This window comes from Brachionichthys hirsutus, chromosome 2, assembly GCF_040956055.1.
Source record: "Brachionichthys hirsutus isolate HB-005 chromosome 2, CSIRO-AGI_Bhir_v1, whole genome shotgun sequence".
Lineage (NCBI taxonomy): Eukaryota > Metazoa > Chordata > Actinopteri > Lophiiformes > Brachionichthyidae > Brachionichthys > Brachionichthys hirsutus.
In genome coordinates, this window is record NC_090898.1 from 1 (window position 1) to 14,999 (window position 14,999).

Genomic DNA, 14,999 nt, shown 5'->3' on the forward strand with positions numbered 1-14,999 from the left:
GCAAACCGCATTTGGATGCCGTTCGACTATCTGAGACTCGTTGCACCAATTGACAGGCTCAAAGTCAGAGACAATGGAAGACGGACAGAGGACGCGTCCTTGCCTGAGGATGAGGTCTTTGGCCTTCTCTGATATCGGCACTTCTGGAGGAAAGATCAGCGTTTCTCGCCAGTTCATCACTTTCCTGTAGGTTTCCTGAGGGGTTTCAGAGCAGAAGGGCGGGTAGCCTGCAGACAAGAAAAAAAAGACATGCTAAGATGTGGCCCACATCTGGCTCCGCCCTCAAGCCCCACTGGGGAGATACGGTTGCATCAGCCATTACCAATCAGCATCTCGTACATGATGACGCCCAGACTCCACCAGTCACAGAGCTTGTTGTATCCGTTTTGCATGAAGACCTCTGGCGCTATGTAGTCTGGCGTTCCAACGGTGGAGAAAGCCTGGGGGGGGGGGGGTAGACGTGGTTTGGTTTGTGTTAACAGGGCAGAATGTGAAAGCCATACAGTAACCAATTTTAACATCATGCGTGGAGGCAATGTGCTTTTGAATAAAATGTAGCAGAGGTGACATTATTGTGGAGGACTCGCCGATGAGTCCAGGGACGTTAGCTACAGACCCGTGGGCCTTAAATGTCTCAATAATGCACAGCTGGAGTTGCATAAATCTCCAGCTGCTTGGGGATTTATCTGTAACATCCGTCTCCATCATTGTCTTTCTATTCTCCCTCCCTTCGTTTAACTTTAATTTCAACCTTTTCTTGGAGTGCCTTCATTTTTCTCCAGACCTGCTTCATTAGTTTATTTATTTTAATTATTCTGTTGAACCACAGTTCAAAAGGGTATCTATATATTGGCCATCATGGATCAAACATCCCCCATGCCATAAGCCCAAACTGCTCTGTCTGTTCAGACCTACCAGCTGCCTCCTGTTCCTCTTCCAGGTTTCTGCCTTCCTCTTCGAGTTCATGTTCTGGAAGGCTGTCGAGATAGAACCACCCAGCGTTAAGCTAAGCTGTGGGCCGAGAGATGCAGCCAATGCCTCAGCCAGCGAGAAACCGCATCACACTTTCACCATACATTCATTTATTTCTGGTGGGCGGCCAAAATATCGACATCGCCTGTCATGTGTGGCCGAGAAAACAAGAATAAAATGAAAAAATGTTAACTCATTTTGCCCAACAAAATACTATAAAAAAAGTGAACCTACCAAATGAAAGATTCATTTCATCAGGAGAAAAAGTGCAGTGCTACCGTTTTTTGTTCTGAAGTTATTGGCCGTTGAAAAGAGGCAGAATTCAATTTCAAACCTAATTGATGTCTAATTGGCAGTGAACACTCGGATTTAGATTGACGTCTTTAGACGTCTTGGCATTGTATATACATATATTTTAATACAACTAAAAATGAAATAAAAAGGAGTTGCCTGACTTTGCTTACTGAGGTCACTGGGCAGGCTGTGGTTCAGGTTCTTGTAGATTTCAGTTCGGTGGGCCCTCTTCAGCCCCGTACACAGACCAAAATCGGACAGCTTCACGTGACCCTGCCAACACGGAAAACCGGATCATAACAACAGAGGTGTCTAACACATCGTCTTATTTAATACAGTATTTTCCGGACCATATTGCGCACCTTAATACAAGGCGCAACTTCGCGCTACACCAATGAACGGACCGTATTTTCATACAGCTCGCAAATGCATTAGTTGCCATGATGCAAACATTTTACATTTTTATTTCTCACTCCGCAACAAAGAAAGAGATTCCTCTGTCCTGTAGCAAGTTTATTTAAAATACTTGACTCACCCTTGAGTCCAGCAGCAGGTTGTCTGGTTTGATGTCTCTGTGAATGAAGCCCAGCAGGTGGATGGAGTCAATGGCTAGTACAGTCTCTGCTATGTAGAACTGCGTTGCTTCTTCAGTTAGCGTGTCCTTCTTCATCAGCAGGGTCATCATATCTCCTGTGCCAGAGCAGCACAGAACACACAAAGTGAATGGGGATTGAATCACGGAGAACGAACAGGAGAACGCTAAATTCAAACTGGACCTTTTTTGTCTGTTTTTGGCTACAAATGAGTTTCAATCCAAAGTCAATACCAAAAAAAACCCATAGAATTGCTTAGGTATCGAGCAACAAGAAGATCGATTAAAGCCACAAGCGGCGTTGTAGGCCCTCGCCGGCCGACAGGCCGTTGAGCTGACGCGCCGACGCACGCCGCTTTTGTCCTGAGTGCTTCACAAGTGTTTAGATTTGAGCTGCATTAGTAGCTCACAGTTTAGTCAAATCGTTATTTGGATTATATGGCCATCTGCCATCAGGAGTTTCAATCCAATATGGCCGCCTTCCTGTGTGTCTGGGGGCGTGGCCATAATACATTTTTTTTTTGCTCTGACTTGACGCATGTCTGTACCGAATTTCGTGGCTGTCCGACAAAGTTGGCGTTGGACCTCTCCCCATAGGAGGGGTTGCCATCGCCACGGCAACAGCGTAAAAACAACAACATGGTTACGATCGTGTTTTTTGATCGGGACCACATGAGGGAATTTTCTGGAAAATTTCAATCATTTCTGGCAAACTATATATTTAATTCCCATTCAATTTTTGTTATCGTTCTCTAGGGCCCCGACTTGACGCATGTGTGTACCGAATTTCGTGGCTGTCGGACAAAGTTGGCGTCGGACCCCCCATAGGCACAATGCATTGTGATTTTTGTAGGTGGCGCTGGCGTGCCACTCTTTCATGCCCAATTTTGAAACACACAAAATAATAAATTTTTCGCCGGTTCTGAGCTTGGTTCAAAGTTTGGTGAGTTTTCGAGCATGTTCAGGGGGTCAAATTGCCGTTTAAACAGCAGAACAAAGAAGAAAAATAAAGAATAAAGAATAAAGAAGAAAATTAAAGCCGCAAGCGGCGTTGTAGGCCCTCGCCGGCCGACAGGCCGTTGAGCTGACCCGCCGACGCACGCCGCTTTTGTCCTGAGTGCTTCGCAAGTGTTTAGATTTGAGCTGCATGAGTAGCTCACAGTTCAGTCAAATCGTTATTTGGATTATATGGCCATCTGCCATCAGGAGTTTTTAAGTTTCAATCCAATATGGCCGCCTTCCTGTGTGTCTGGGGGCGTGGCCATAATACTTTTTTTTTTTTGCCCTGACATGACGCACGTCTGTACCGAATTTCGTGGCTGTCCGACAAAGTTGGCGTCGGACCCCTCCCCATAGGAGGGGTTGCCATCGCCACGGCAACACCGTAAAAACAACAACGTGGTTACAATTGTGTTTTTTGATCGGGACCGCATGAGGGACTTTTCTGGTAAGTTTCAATCATTTCTGGCAAAGTATTTTTTTAATTCCCATTCAATTTTTGTTATTGTTCTCTAGGGGGCGCTGTAAGACTGATTGTCAAAGTTTCACATTTAAAATGTCCAGGGAGGAAGGGTCAATAAGTGTTTCAAATCTGGTTTGGATTGGAGCATGTGTGTGCAAACGCTGACTCAGCAGTTTTTAAGTTTCAATCCAATATGGCCGCCTTCCTGTGTGTCTGGGGGCGTGGCCACAATACATTTTTTTTTTGCCCTGACATGACGCATGTGTGTACCGAATTTCGTGGCTGTCCGACAAAGTTGGCGTTGGACCCCCCATAGGCACAATGCATTGTGATTTTTGTAGGTGGCGCTAGCGCGCCACTTTTTCATGCCCAATTTTGAAACACATAAAATAATTAATTTTTCGCCGGTTCTGACCTTGGTTCAAAGTTTGGTGAGTTTTCGAGCACGTTCAGGGGGTCAAATTGCCGTTTAAACAGCAGAACAAAGAATAAAGAAGAATAAAGAAGAATAAAGAATAAAGAATTAAAGCCGCAAGCGGCGTTGTAGGCCCTCGCCGGCCGACAGGCCGTTGAGCTGACCCGCCGACGCACGCCGCTTTTGTCCTGAGTGCTTCGCAAGTGTTTAGATTTTAGCTGCATTAGTAGCTCACAGTTTAGTCAAATCGTTATTTCGATTATATGGCCATCTGCCGTCAGGAGTTTCAATCCAATATGGCCGCCTTCCTGTGTGTCTGGGGGCGTGGCCACAATACATTTTTTTTTTGCCCTGACATGACGCATGTCTGTACCGAATTTCGTGGCTGTCCGACAAAGTTGGCGTCGGACCCCTCCCCATAGGAGGGGTTGCCATCGCCATGGCAACAGCGTAAAAACAACAACGTGGTTACGATTGTGTTTTTTGATCGGGACCACATGAGGGACTTTTCTGGTAAGTTTCAATCATTTCTGGCAAAGTATTTTTTTAATTCCCATTCAATTTTTGTTAATGTTCGCTAGGGGGCGCTGTAAGGCTGATTGTCAAAGTTTCACTTTTAAAATGTCCAGGTAGGAAGGGTCAAAAAGTGTTTAAAATTTGGTTTGGATTGGAGTGTGTGTGTGTGCAAACGCTGACTCAGCAGTTTTTAAGTTTCAATCCAATATGGCCGCCTTCCTGTGTGTTTGGGGGCGTGGCCATAATTTTTTTTTTTTTTTGCCCTGACTTGACGCATGTGTGTACCGAATTTCGTGGCTGTCCGACAAAGTTGGCGTCGGACCCCCCATAGGCACAATGCATTGTGATTTTTGTAGGTGGCGCTAGCGCGCCACTTTTTCATGCCCAATTTCAAAACACATAAAATAATTAATTTTTCGCCGGTTCTGAGCTTGGTTCAAAGTTTGGTGAGTTTTCGAGCATGTTCAGGGGGTCAAATTGCCGTTTAAACAGCAGAACAAAGAAAAAGAAAAAGAAAAAGAAAAAGAATAAAGAATTTTTGCAAAAACAATATAACTTTTTTTCTGAGTGTGCGATTTCTACACAAAATACGTTTTTGGAATGGTCTCGACGAGGGCTACGCGCCTGTGGGGGCACACAAACACGAGTTGACGAGCTTCGCTCGTCAACTCGTGTTTGTGTGTGTCTGTGTGTGTCTGTGTGTCTGTGTTGTTTAGTGTCGGGGTGTGTGTGTGTGTGCTGTTGAGTGTCGTGGGTGTGGGCGTGGGTGTGTTGGTCGCCCGATGGTTGACTCGCTGCGCTCGTCAACCATCGGAAGACAGTTACAAACACGAGTTGACTCGCTGCGCTCGTCAACTCGTGTTTGTCGATGTCTGTGTGTGTGCGTTTGTGTTGTTTAGTGTCGGTGTGTGTGTGTGCTGTTGAGTGTCGGTGTGTGTGTGCGTGAGTGTGTTGGATGCCGAGGGTTGACGAGCTGCGCTCGTCAACTTTGTCGAGGGTTGACGAGCTGCGCTCGTCAACTTTGTCGAGAGTTGACGAGCTGCGCTCGTCAACTTGTCGTCTTCTGCGTTGCAAAAGCAATAGCCCCTTACGCCTAGTATAGGCGCTCGGGCCTAATAAAGAATAAAGAATAAAGAATTTTTGCAAAAACAATATAACTTTTTTTCTGAGTGTGCGATTTCTACACAAAATACGTTTTTGGAATGGTCTCGACGAGGGCTACGCGCCTGTGGGGGCACACAAACACGAGTTGACGAGCTTCGCTCGTCAACTCGTGTTTGTGTGTGTCTGTGTGTGTCTGTGTGTCTGTGTTGTTTAGTGTCGGGGTGTGTGTGTGTGTGCTGTTGAGTGTCGTGGGTGTGGGCGTGGGTGTGTTGGTCGCCCGATGGTTGACTCGCTGCGCTCGTCAACCATCGGAAGACAGTTACAAACACGAGTTGACTCGCTGCGCTCGTCAACTCGTGTTTGTGGATCTCTGTGTGTGTGCGTTTGTGTTGTTTAGTGTCGGTGTGTGTGTGTGCTGTTGAGTGTCGGTGTGTGTGTGCGTGAGTGTGTTGGATGCCGAGGGTTGACGAGCTGCGCTCGTCAACTTTGTCGAGGGTTGACGAGCTGCGCTCGTCAACTTTGTCGAGAGTTGACGAGCTGCGCTCGTCAACTTGTCATCTTCTGCGTTGCAAAAGCAATAGCCCCTTACGCCTAGAATAGGCGCTCGGGCCTAATAAAGAATTTTTGCAAAAACAATATAACTTTTTTTCTGAGTGTGCGATTTCTACACAAAATACATTTTCGGAATGGTCTCGACGAGGGCTACGCGTCTGTGGGGGCACACAAACACGAGTTGACGAGCTTCGCTCGTCAACTCGTGTTTGTGTGTGTGTCTGTGTGTCTGTGTGTCTGTGTTGTTTAGTGTCGGGGTGTGTGGGTGTGGGCGTGGGTGTGTTGGTCGCCCGATGGTTGACTCGCTGCGCTCGTCAACCATCGGAAGACAGTTACAAACACGAGTTGACTCGCTGCGCTCGTCAACTCGTGTTTGTGGATCTCTGTGTGTGTGCATTTGTGTTGTTTAGTGTCGGGGTGTGTGTGTGTGCTGTTGAGTGTCGGTGTGTGTGTGCGTGGGTGTGTTGGTCGTCCTCAACAGCATGGCAAAGTTGGATGCTGAGGGTTGACGAGCTGCGCTCGTCAACTTTGTCGAGGGTTGACGAGCTGCGCTCGTCAACTTGTCGTCTTCTGCGTTGCAAAAGCAATAGCCCCTTACGCCTAGTATAGGCGCTCGGGCCTAATAAAGAATTTTTGCAAAAACAATATAACTTTTTTTTCTGAGTATGCGATTATTACACAAAATACATTTTCGGAATGGTCTCGACGAGGGCTACGCGTCTGTGGGGGCACACAGACACACACAAACACGAGTTGACTCGCTGCGCTAGTCGACTCGTTTGTGTGTGTCTGTATGTGTGTTGTTTAGTGTCAGGGTGTGTGGGCGTGAGTGTGTTGGTCGTCCTCAACAGCATGGCAAAGTTGGATGCCGACTTTGTCGAGAGTTGATGAGCTGTGCTCGTCAACCTGTCGTCTTCTGCGTTGCAAAAGCAATAGCCCCTTGCGCCTAGGATAGGCGCTCGGGCCTAATAAAGAATTTTAGCAAAAACAATATAACTTTTTTTCTGAGTGCCCGATTATTACACAAAATACATTTTCGGAATGGTCTCGACGAGGCCTACGCGTCTGTGTGTCTGTATGTGTGTTGTTTAGTGTCAGGGTGAGTGTGTGTGCTGTTGAGTGTCGTGTGTGTGGGCGTGGGTGTGTTGGTTGCCCGATGGTTGACTCGCTGCGCTCGTCAACTCGTGTTTGTGGATGTCTGTGTGTGTGCGTGTGTGTTGTTTAGTGTCGCGTGTGTGTGCTGTTGAGTGTCGTGTGTGTGTGCTGTTGAGTGTCGGTGTGTGTGTGCGTGAGTGCGTTTGTCGTCCTCAACAGCACGGCAAAGTTGGATGCCGAGGGTTGACTCGCTGCGCTCGTCAACCTGTCGTCTTCTGCGTTGCAAAAGCAATAGCCCCTTACGCCTAGAATAGGCGCTCGGGCCTAATAAAGAAGAATAAAGAATTTCCACAAGTTACCAGAGCCAGGAAACAGAAACTAAATGATTATATTGTAGCTACTGTATCTGCTCAGAAAAGACCTGGACTCCACCTTCCCGTTCTGCCTCTCCCCTCCAATGACCACAGGGGTCACCAGGGAACCAGACTAAAAGCCATTGTAAACTCAGGGCTATTACTTCCAGAGCGCTGGTCTGTTCTTGACACTTGGAGAAAGGACGATGGTTTCATAAGACCAACGGCATTCCGTTGGAAAACAAGCTCAACATCCTTGATTATCCACAACTTGGACATAAAGCTATCAGCAAGAAACCAAATCCTTGCAATCTTCTCAAAATGGCCTGAAAACATTCTATTCATCGTACTTTGCATTGCTTTTGGTCACATATTTAAGGAGTTTCGTGTTTGCTGCTTTGTGGATGGCACTGTGCTCGGTCACTGAAATCAACATTAATACATAAATTTGCCACCAAAAATGAGTCTTATGCTTTCAAAACCAGCTGAATAGCATGCATTTGAAAGATTACATGTGCTATAGATCAGTGGTCCCCAACCACCAGGCCGCGGCCCGGCACTGGTCCGTGAGGCATTTGTTACCGGGCCGCACAGAAAGAATAACCAATTTATAACATTTCCGTTGTATCAATTATTAGCGTCTAAAAGGTGTTTTATTCTGAAAAATGACCGGATTTTCTCCAACGTAACAATCGCCTGTGAATATCCTTGGTCACGTGATTCATTGTGATTCATTACTTAAAGTCGTAAACTAGCGAAAATTAATAAAAACAAACAAACAGAAAAACGTCTTTGGAGAGTTTCTTTGCTAATGGGGAAAAGTCGAACTGATGAGGAAGAAGAAAAGAAAACATATTTTAACAGACAAACCCAGAGTAGGACTTAAAACACGGGTTTATCTACAGCTGATTAGCTTCATTAACGAGATAATGAAGGGGTCAAAACTGCTTCGGCACGTAGAGACCAAGAACCCTGGAATAAAGGACAAGAATGTGGTATTTATGAAACAAAAAACGTGACCATGAAGGACAGAAGCAATTATTGATGCCACAATTTATGGTGAGTAGATATTGGTGTAACAGTTACAAGTGCATGATATAAAGTTTTATTGGTAAGATTATAGTGCTCTTTTTTTTTTTTTAAACTACCCCCCCGTTCAGCGAATAATTGTCCGGCATGAAACCGGTCCGTGGCAGGAAAAAGGTTGGAGACCTCTGCTGTAGGTGTCCGATGAAGATCGTTAGTTTTAGCAAGAAGGGACTCGTTTCTAATCCGATCTGTGCGGAATTTGTATGTTCTCCCCGGGTCAGTGTGGGCTCTCTCTGGTTTCCTCCCACCTCCAAAAACTGGTTACTCCAAATGGTCTGTAGTGTGTGGGTGTGTGCATGAGTGGCCCCCGCAATGCACCGGCAATGAATTCAGGGGTGTAGCCTGCCTCTTGCCCCCAGAAAGCAAGAGGCAGCAACTCCCATGACCCCGCAAAGTCAAAAAGAGGAAGAGGACAGATGGATGGATTTGAATCTTTTGTTAATTGTACCCAGAGACAATTAAATACTTTTCCGCTGTAGTCCACTTCCTAAAAAGAGCATTTCAGATTTTGCGGGGGGTAGATTTTTTGACTATAAAGCACATCTTAAGGCGCACGGTTGATTTTTGAGAAATTGAAAACGATTTTAAGTGTGCTTTATGGTCCGAGAAATACGGTAATTATTTATTCAACTGATGGAAAAGGTAGAACCGCAGCACAATGCGAGAACCATTGTGTGAAACAGCTGGAATAAGGAGAATGGATTGGTGCAGCAGATCTTTTAGTGAGCGAGTGAATGTCGGTGGTGGTCAGGGGGGCCGATGGCGCAGATTGGCAGCCTCGCTCCTGTACCACTCTCCAAGTGTGGAGTGAACGAATAATGCACTATGAGTTGAGTTGAGCGCTTTGAGTTTGCGTTTCTCATAGAAAAGCACAATACAAGTCCAAAGCATTATTATTATCTGTGGAAGTTACACAACTTCATCACAAGAACGGCAGCAGGAAAAGCTTTTTGCAGCTGAACTCTTAAAACAATCATGGAGGTTGGGGGGGGTGTCAGTAACAGTGTGTACACTGTCGTTGTGTCCTTAGGCAAGGCACTTCACCCACATTGCCCGGGTGCATGCGCACGCTGCGACCAGCAGCAGAGTGTAACTGCTGTAAAGCAAATCTACCTTCGGGTACCAATAAAGTCACCTTACCTTACCTTTTTAAAATCTCAAAACTTGACCGTGCGCCTTTCATGTGGTGCACGCCGCTCAAGAATCAGTCCAAATGTTTTAGTACGACTTTGGTAAGCGATGAAGCCGCACCGCCAGATGGACTGTCGGAGCGTTACGGCTGCCGTAGTCAGGAGCCTCACGGAGTGATACGTACCGGTGCTGTCCTTCAACATAGTATAATAGTCAGGAGCCTCGTGGAGTGATACGTACCGGTGCTGTCCTTCACCATAGTATAATAGTCAGGAGCCTCGTGGAGTGATACGTACCGGTGCTGTCCTTCAACATAGTATTATAGTCAGGAGCCTCGTGGAGTGATACGTACCGGTGCTGTCCTTCAACATAGTATTATAGTCAGGAGCCTCGTGGAGTGATACGTACCGGTGCTGTCCTTCAACATAGTATTATAGTCAGGAGCCTCGCGGAGTGATACGTACCAGTGCTGTCCTTCAACATAGTATTATAGTCAGGAGCCTCGCGGAGTGATACGTACCAGTGCTGTCCTTCAACATAGTATTATAGTCAGGAGCCTCACGGAGCGATACGTACCAGTGCTGTCCTTCAACATAGTATTATAGTCAGGCCCCTCGCCGAGTGATACGTACCGGTGCTGTCCTTCAACATAGTATTATAGTCAGGAGTCTCGCGGAGTGATACGCACCAGTGCTGTCCTTCAACATAGTATTATGGCGTGCTGACAAAGCTGATTTCCAACTCAAGGCTGTCTTTCACGCAGCAGAACACGGGAATAGAGCAGCGGCGAGAGAATCCAGCATTAATGAATCAACTCGTCTCCGTGCGCGTCGATCTCACCGATACTGTCTCAACCCAAGTGAAGCTAGCTAACGAGCTAACTAGTAAACTAGCTTATCGTCATCATCCCGGGTGGATTAACCAAAGAACTCCAACCGTTCAACGTTAAACTGCGAGCTGCGTGGGAGCGCTGGATGACAGACATTCACCAAGACAGGGAGGCGACGCCGGGCGAGTTTCATCTTGAGAATCAGTTGAATAAAGTTTGACTTATCTGACTGTTTCGTTTCACTTAATGCGCCATATGGTCGTGAAAATACGGTATATGATTCGTAATGCATGGAAATTAAATCAATTTTCTTGTTTCTTCTACTTTGTTTTGTTTGAAATTTGGCTGGACGTCTTACCATACAGGAACGTGCCCAGCTGGCGGCACGTTACGAAGTTTGGAGATCCGTTGTTCAGGTCCAAAGATGGTGGCGCACCAGTAAAGGAAGACACGCTCAACTTGACGGTTCACAATCCCACCGATGTGGAACATGTTGAAGCTTTATCAGACCAATCTTCATACCAAGCATGCCATTTAAGATTGTTTTTGAGCACAGTTCGCACACAGCGAACGGAGAGCCCACTTTCGCTTGATGCAATTTCTTCAGGCTATGCGTAAACATTTCTTGGACAACTTGCAGAACCTCCGGGTCACTGGAAATCGAAGGGCGACCCGTATTGACAAATTTCCCTGCTACACCTTTCAAGTGCCTTGAGATACCTTTCTTGGTGCTTAGAAATAAAATTAAATTTCTTAAAGTTAAAGGTCCGTGACTGTTGTGGTGCAAGAATGTCAGCTAGAATGTGATCGGTTATTTAGTCTGGTATGATCCTACCTCCAGGCAGAAACTCCATGATGAGGTAGAGGTTCATCTTGTCCTGGAAACTGTAGAACATTTTGACCACCCACAGGCTGTCTGCCTCAACCAGAATGTCCCTCTCAGCACGAATATGACCAACCTAACAAGAACACACACACGCATACACCAAAGCAAGAGTTAAAAGACAGCCCATGGGCGTAGCATCGACGTTTCCATGCGTCTTTCGCTTCATCACCTGTTCTTTTTCCAGCATATCTGCTTTGCGAAGAATCTTCATGGCATAGACATGACCGGTGTCTTTCTTCTGCACCAGACGAACCTGGAACCAAAGACAAGTTTCATCCCAGAGCTCAAAAAAGTAAGTGTCTGAGGAAACGGATAACGATTCGCATAAAGTCCGATCTGGAAAAGAAACCATTTGTGTCAACGGTTGCAATCAGACCCATAGTAGTGCCCTCGAGTCAAATGAAAACACGACCTTCAATGCGTTATCAACCTCACGAGTCTAAATATTTGAAACGTGATAAAAAAAGCCTCCTGAATGAGGGGTCAATCTTCCTCAAACCCGAAACAAAAGTCCAGCTGCTTCAGATTCAATGTTCAAGAATTATCATGCGTGAAGTAAAAGGGTGAAAGGTTTTTACCTCACCAAAAGCTCCTCGGCCAATCACCTTCAGGGATTCAAAGTCCTCCAAACCGAGTCGGGTGCGCTTCAGACGCAGAAACTCAGTCTCTTTCCTGGCATGCTGAGACCGTCGCATACGTTTCTAGAGAGCACAGACACCTTTCAAAAACCCAACTGTACCAGGAACATATAATTCAGACTTGAATGCTCCTAAAGCAGTAGTTGGTCATTTCTAGATCATGTGGCGGTAGCAAAAACGTTGAACGGTTGGAGTTCTTTGGCTGCCCGGGATGATGACGATAAGCTAGTTTGCTAGTTTGCTAGTTAGCTCGTTAGCTAGCTTCACTTGGGTTTAGACCGTATCGGTGAGATCGGCGGTCACAGAGTCACAGATCGCAGGAGCCGAGTTGCTGCAGGTCGTCTTCTTGCTTCCTCCTCTTCCTCCATTGATTCATTAATGCTGGATTCTCTCGCCGCTGCTCTATTCCCGTGTTCTGCTGCGGGACCGACAGCCTCGAGTTGGAAATGCATCTCGGGGTGTGGCTTTGTCGCTTAACAAAGTCGTACTAAAAAATTTGGACTGATTTTTGAGCGGCGTGCACCGCGTTGAAAGGAGCACGGTCAAGTTTTAAGAAAATTAAAGGATTTAAGGTGCGCCTTGTGGTCGTGAAAATACGATACATTTTAAGAAAAGAAATAGAATTTATATAAATAAATAAAAGCGACCCATTTGGTTGTTATTTCATATAAATTACACTGAGTTTCTAAAACTATTGTATTGTAGCAATTTAAAAATCTTCATAAAATAAACATGTAACCTTTGAACACTTGGCAGCAACAGCCTGAACATGACAAATGTTACTACTACTACAACTACTACTAACTATTCAAGCTTAAATGTTTTGGCTAGGAAGATTAACTCATCCACATTTCCTGCAGAAAGCACAAATCTGGTTGCCGTGACAACACCCAGCAGCGGAGAACCCCCCCCCCCCACAAGGAAGAGATAGCTGGACTATATAGCTAATGCTTTGCTAGCTTTTCTATATGTCCATCTCGGAAATCCAGATGCGAGCTACTAGCACGCCTTCCCCTCAGTCAATGGTCAGGCAGAAACTCGCAAAGGACTTCAGTTCCGCACGGAGCGCCAATTTCGCGCTAGCTAGTAATATGCGGAAAAATGCATCGAACCAAAAAACTAACCGGTACGCAACCCAACACGCAAGAACCAAAACTGTTCAATACATCACGTAAACTGTTGCACCCCTAATTGACACATTAGCCAAAGGACACACCTACTTCATGGTAAAGCCTGCACCCAGTTTAGTTAGCATCATACAAAGAGCTAACGGGCAGTTCTCTGATAAAGCTGGATTGTTTGTGCCTCACCTCTTCATCAGCCAGACCCTCCTGATCCATTACCTTCTCCAGCTTCTGCTGCCTGAAACCAGAGTCTGTCAATACCCTTGTTTGCGGATGCATATCCCACCTTACAAGTTATGCTGCTGAGGAGGACAAAATGAGTCGCCTTTGTTGAATTTTACATTAAAAATGTGGCAAACACTTTGAGCTGGCGATGAGTCTGAACTGCAGGCAGGTCCCAGTTCAGTTCAGGCGGACTCTTTCTACGAAGCGCTGCCGTCAGGAAGTCCTAAAAGACATTGCTGCTCTAAAACTTTTACATCTAGCTCGGGAGACACCCTTTAGATTTGACACATTCCAACTGTTTTGGAAAGTGGATTGTATTTCAAAATGTTAATTCTTATTGCCAGTGTTATTAACATTTACCACACAAGAAAGGACAGCTACTTTTTGCAGCAGGAATTACTACTGTTGCTGTACATCTCTCTCTCTTAATTATTTAACCCTCTCCTTCTAAATTTATAAGGCTCAAGTAAAATTGAGCTCTAAGAAAAGAAAATAGCAATTATGCACACATAATCAGGTCAAACCGAGACTGTGCCGATTGGATTGCTTGTCACATTTATCTTCAAAAATGGCACCTCAGTAAAACATTTTCAGACAAAGAGGATCAAAGGCTTGACTGGTACCTCATCTCTCTCTCCTCGTGCTGGGCGATGAGGTTGCTATAAAAGTTCTCCAGGGTCACCTTGGCCATAGTAACGCGCTCCTTGGTGTGGTTGCTCATCGAGGAGCATGAGCTCTGGCCAGTCATCGCCATGCTTCAACTAAAAAGACAATGAAGCGAGTAGACAACATAATAAACACAATGAAATCTGACAAAGCACGTCGTCGTAAAAACACATCAAATAAGTCTGCTGGCGAGTCGCTGAAAACATTCTGGGAAGAGGTGGGACGCAGCAAACCAGCAGCTGCTTTACCGAATCCGTACCTGTTGTGTTACAAAAGCAGAAGGTAAAAAAAAGAAGAGGAAAACTGTTGGCCCTGAAATGGATTTAGAAATGGCTGTGGTGAAGACGTGACGAAGAACCTTCTGCAACATAAATAAGTCACAGCGAGAAGCTGATCTCCAGTGAATGAAGGCATTTTAAATATAATGGATATGCTGACTTTACACTGGTGGAATAAAGAATAGACGAGATGGGAGCGCACGCCTCCTCTGAGGCCTCCAAGGCCGACGTGTGTTCAGAGGAAAGAGTGTCAGGATCGGGAGACGAGAGGACGGAGATCATGGAGAGGACGACAAGCAAAAAAAGAAAGAAAGAAATACATCGTACGGCTTTGTCAAATGTAGATGTTGAAAATACATATTTGTAAATGAATTCAAAAAGCCTTTTGTGTTATTTTATAGAAAGAAATACGCTTGAGGTGTCACTAAAGCAAAAAAACTAAGACACTTTGGTAATGTCAGCTTTACACAGTAATACGCCACAATATTCTGTGGCCGTGGAAAGATCGGACGCGTTGTAAAAACCACCGGCGGCTTGAAGATGTCTGGAAGTCGGGAAACGCCTCCTAATCAATGAATTTAGCTGTTGCCGCTGCTTGTCGGCACATATCGATTCCTATGCATAGGAAAATAGGAATAGGAAAAGCTCCGTGAATTCCAGGGAGGGACGGTCTTCGCATTACGTCATCCCGGAAGTGGGTGCTGCTGGGACAAAGTGCAGGCAAATGTCGAATGAAATGTTATTAACATGTCCTGTGCAGATAATCCCTTTAAGGAAA

At 45.7% G+C, this 14,999-nt stretch overlaps 1 protein-coding gene across 1 annotated transcript; it reads right to left on the minus strand.

The window, feature by feature from the left end:
* Nucleotides 1–103: 103 nt before the first annotated feature.
* On the minus strand, nt 104–14,042 carry LOC137904306 (serine/threonine-protein kinase 38; the record flags this gene model as incomplete). Its single annotated transcript, XM_068748471.1, has 10 exons — nt 13,901–14,042; nt 13,239–13,290; nt 11,869–11,991; nt 11,460–11,543; nt 11,240–11,363; nt 1,802–1,956; nt 1,437–1,539; nt 916–977; nt 323–440; nt 104–227 (listed from the first exon to the last, which is right to left on the minus strand). Coding segments are annotated over exons 1-10 (1,076 nt in total), but the record flags the coding sequence as incomplete, so codon positions are not given.
* Nucleotides 14,043–14,999: the final 957 nt, after the last annotated feature.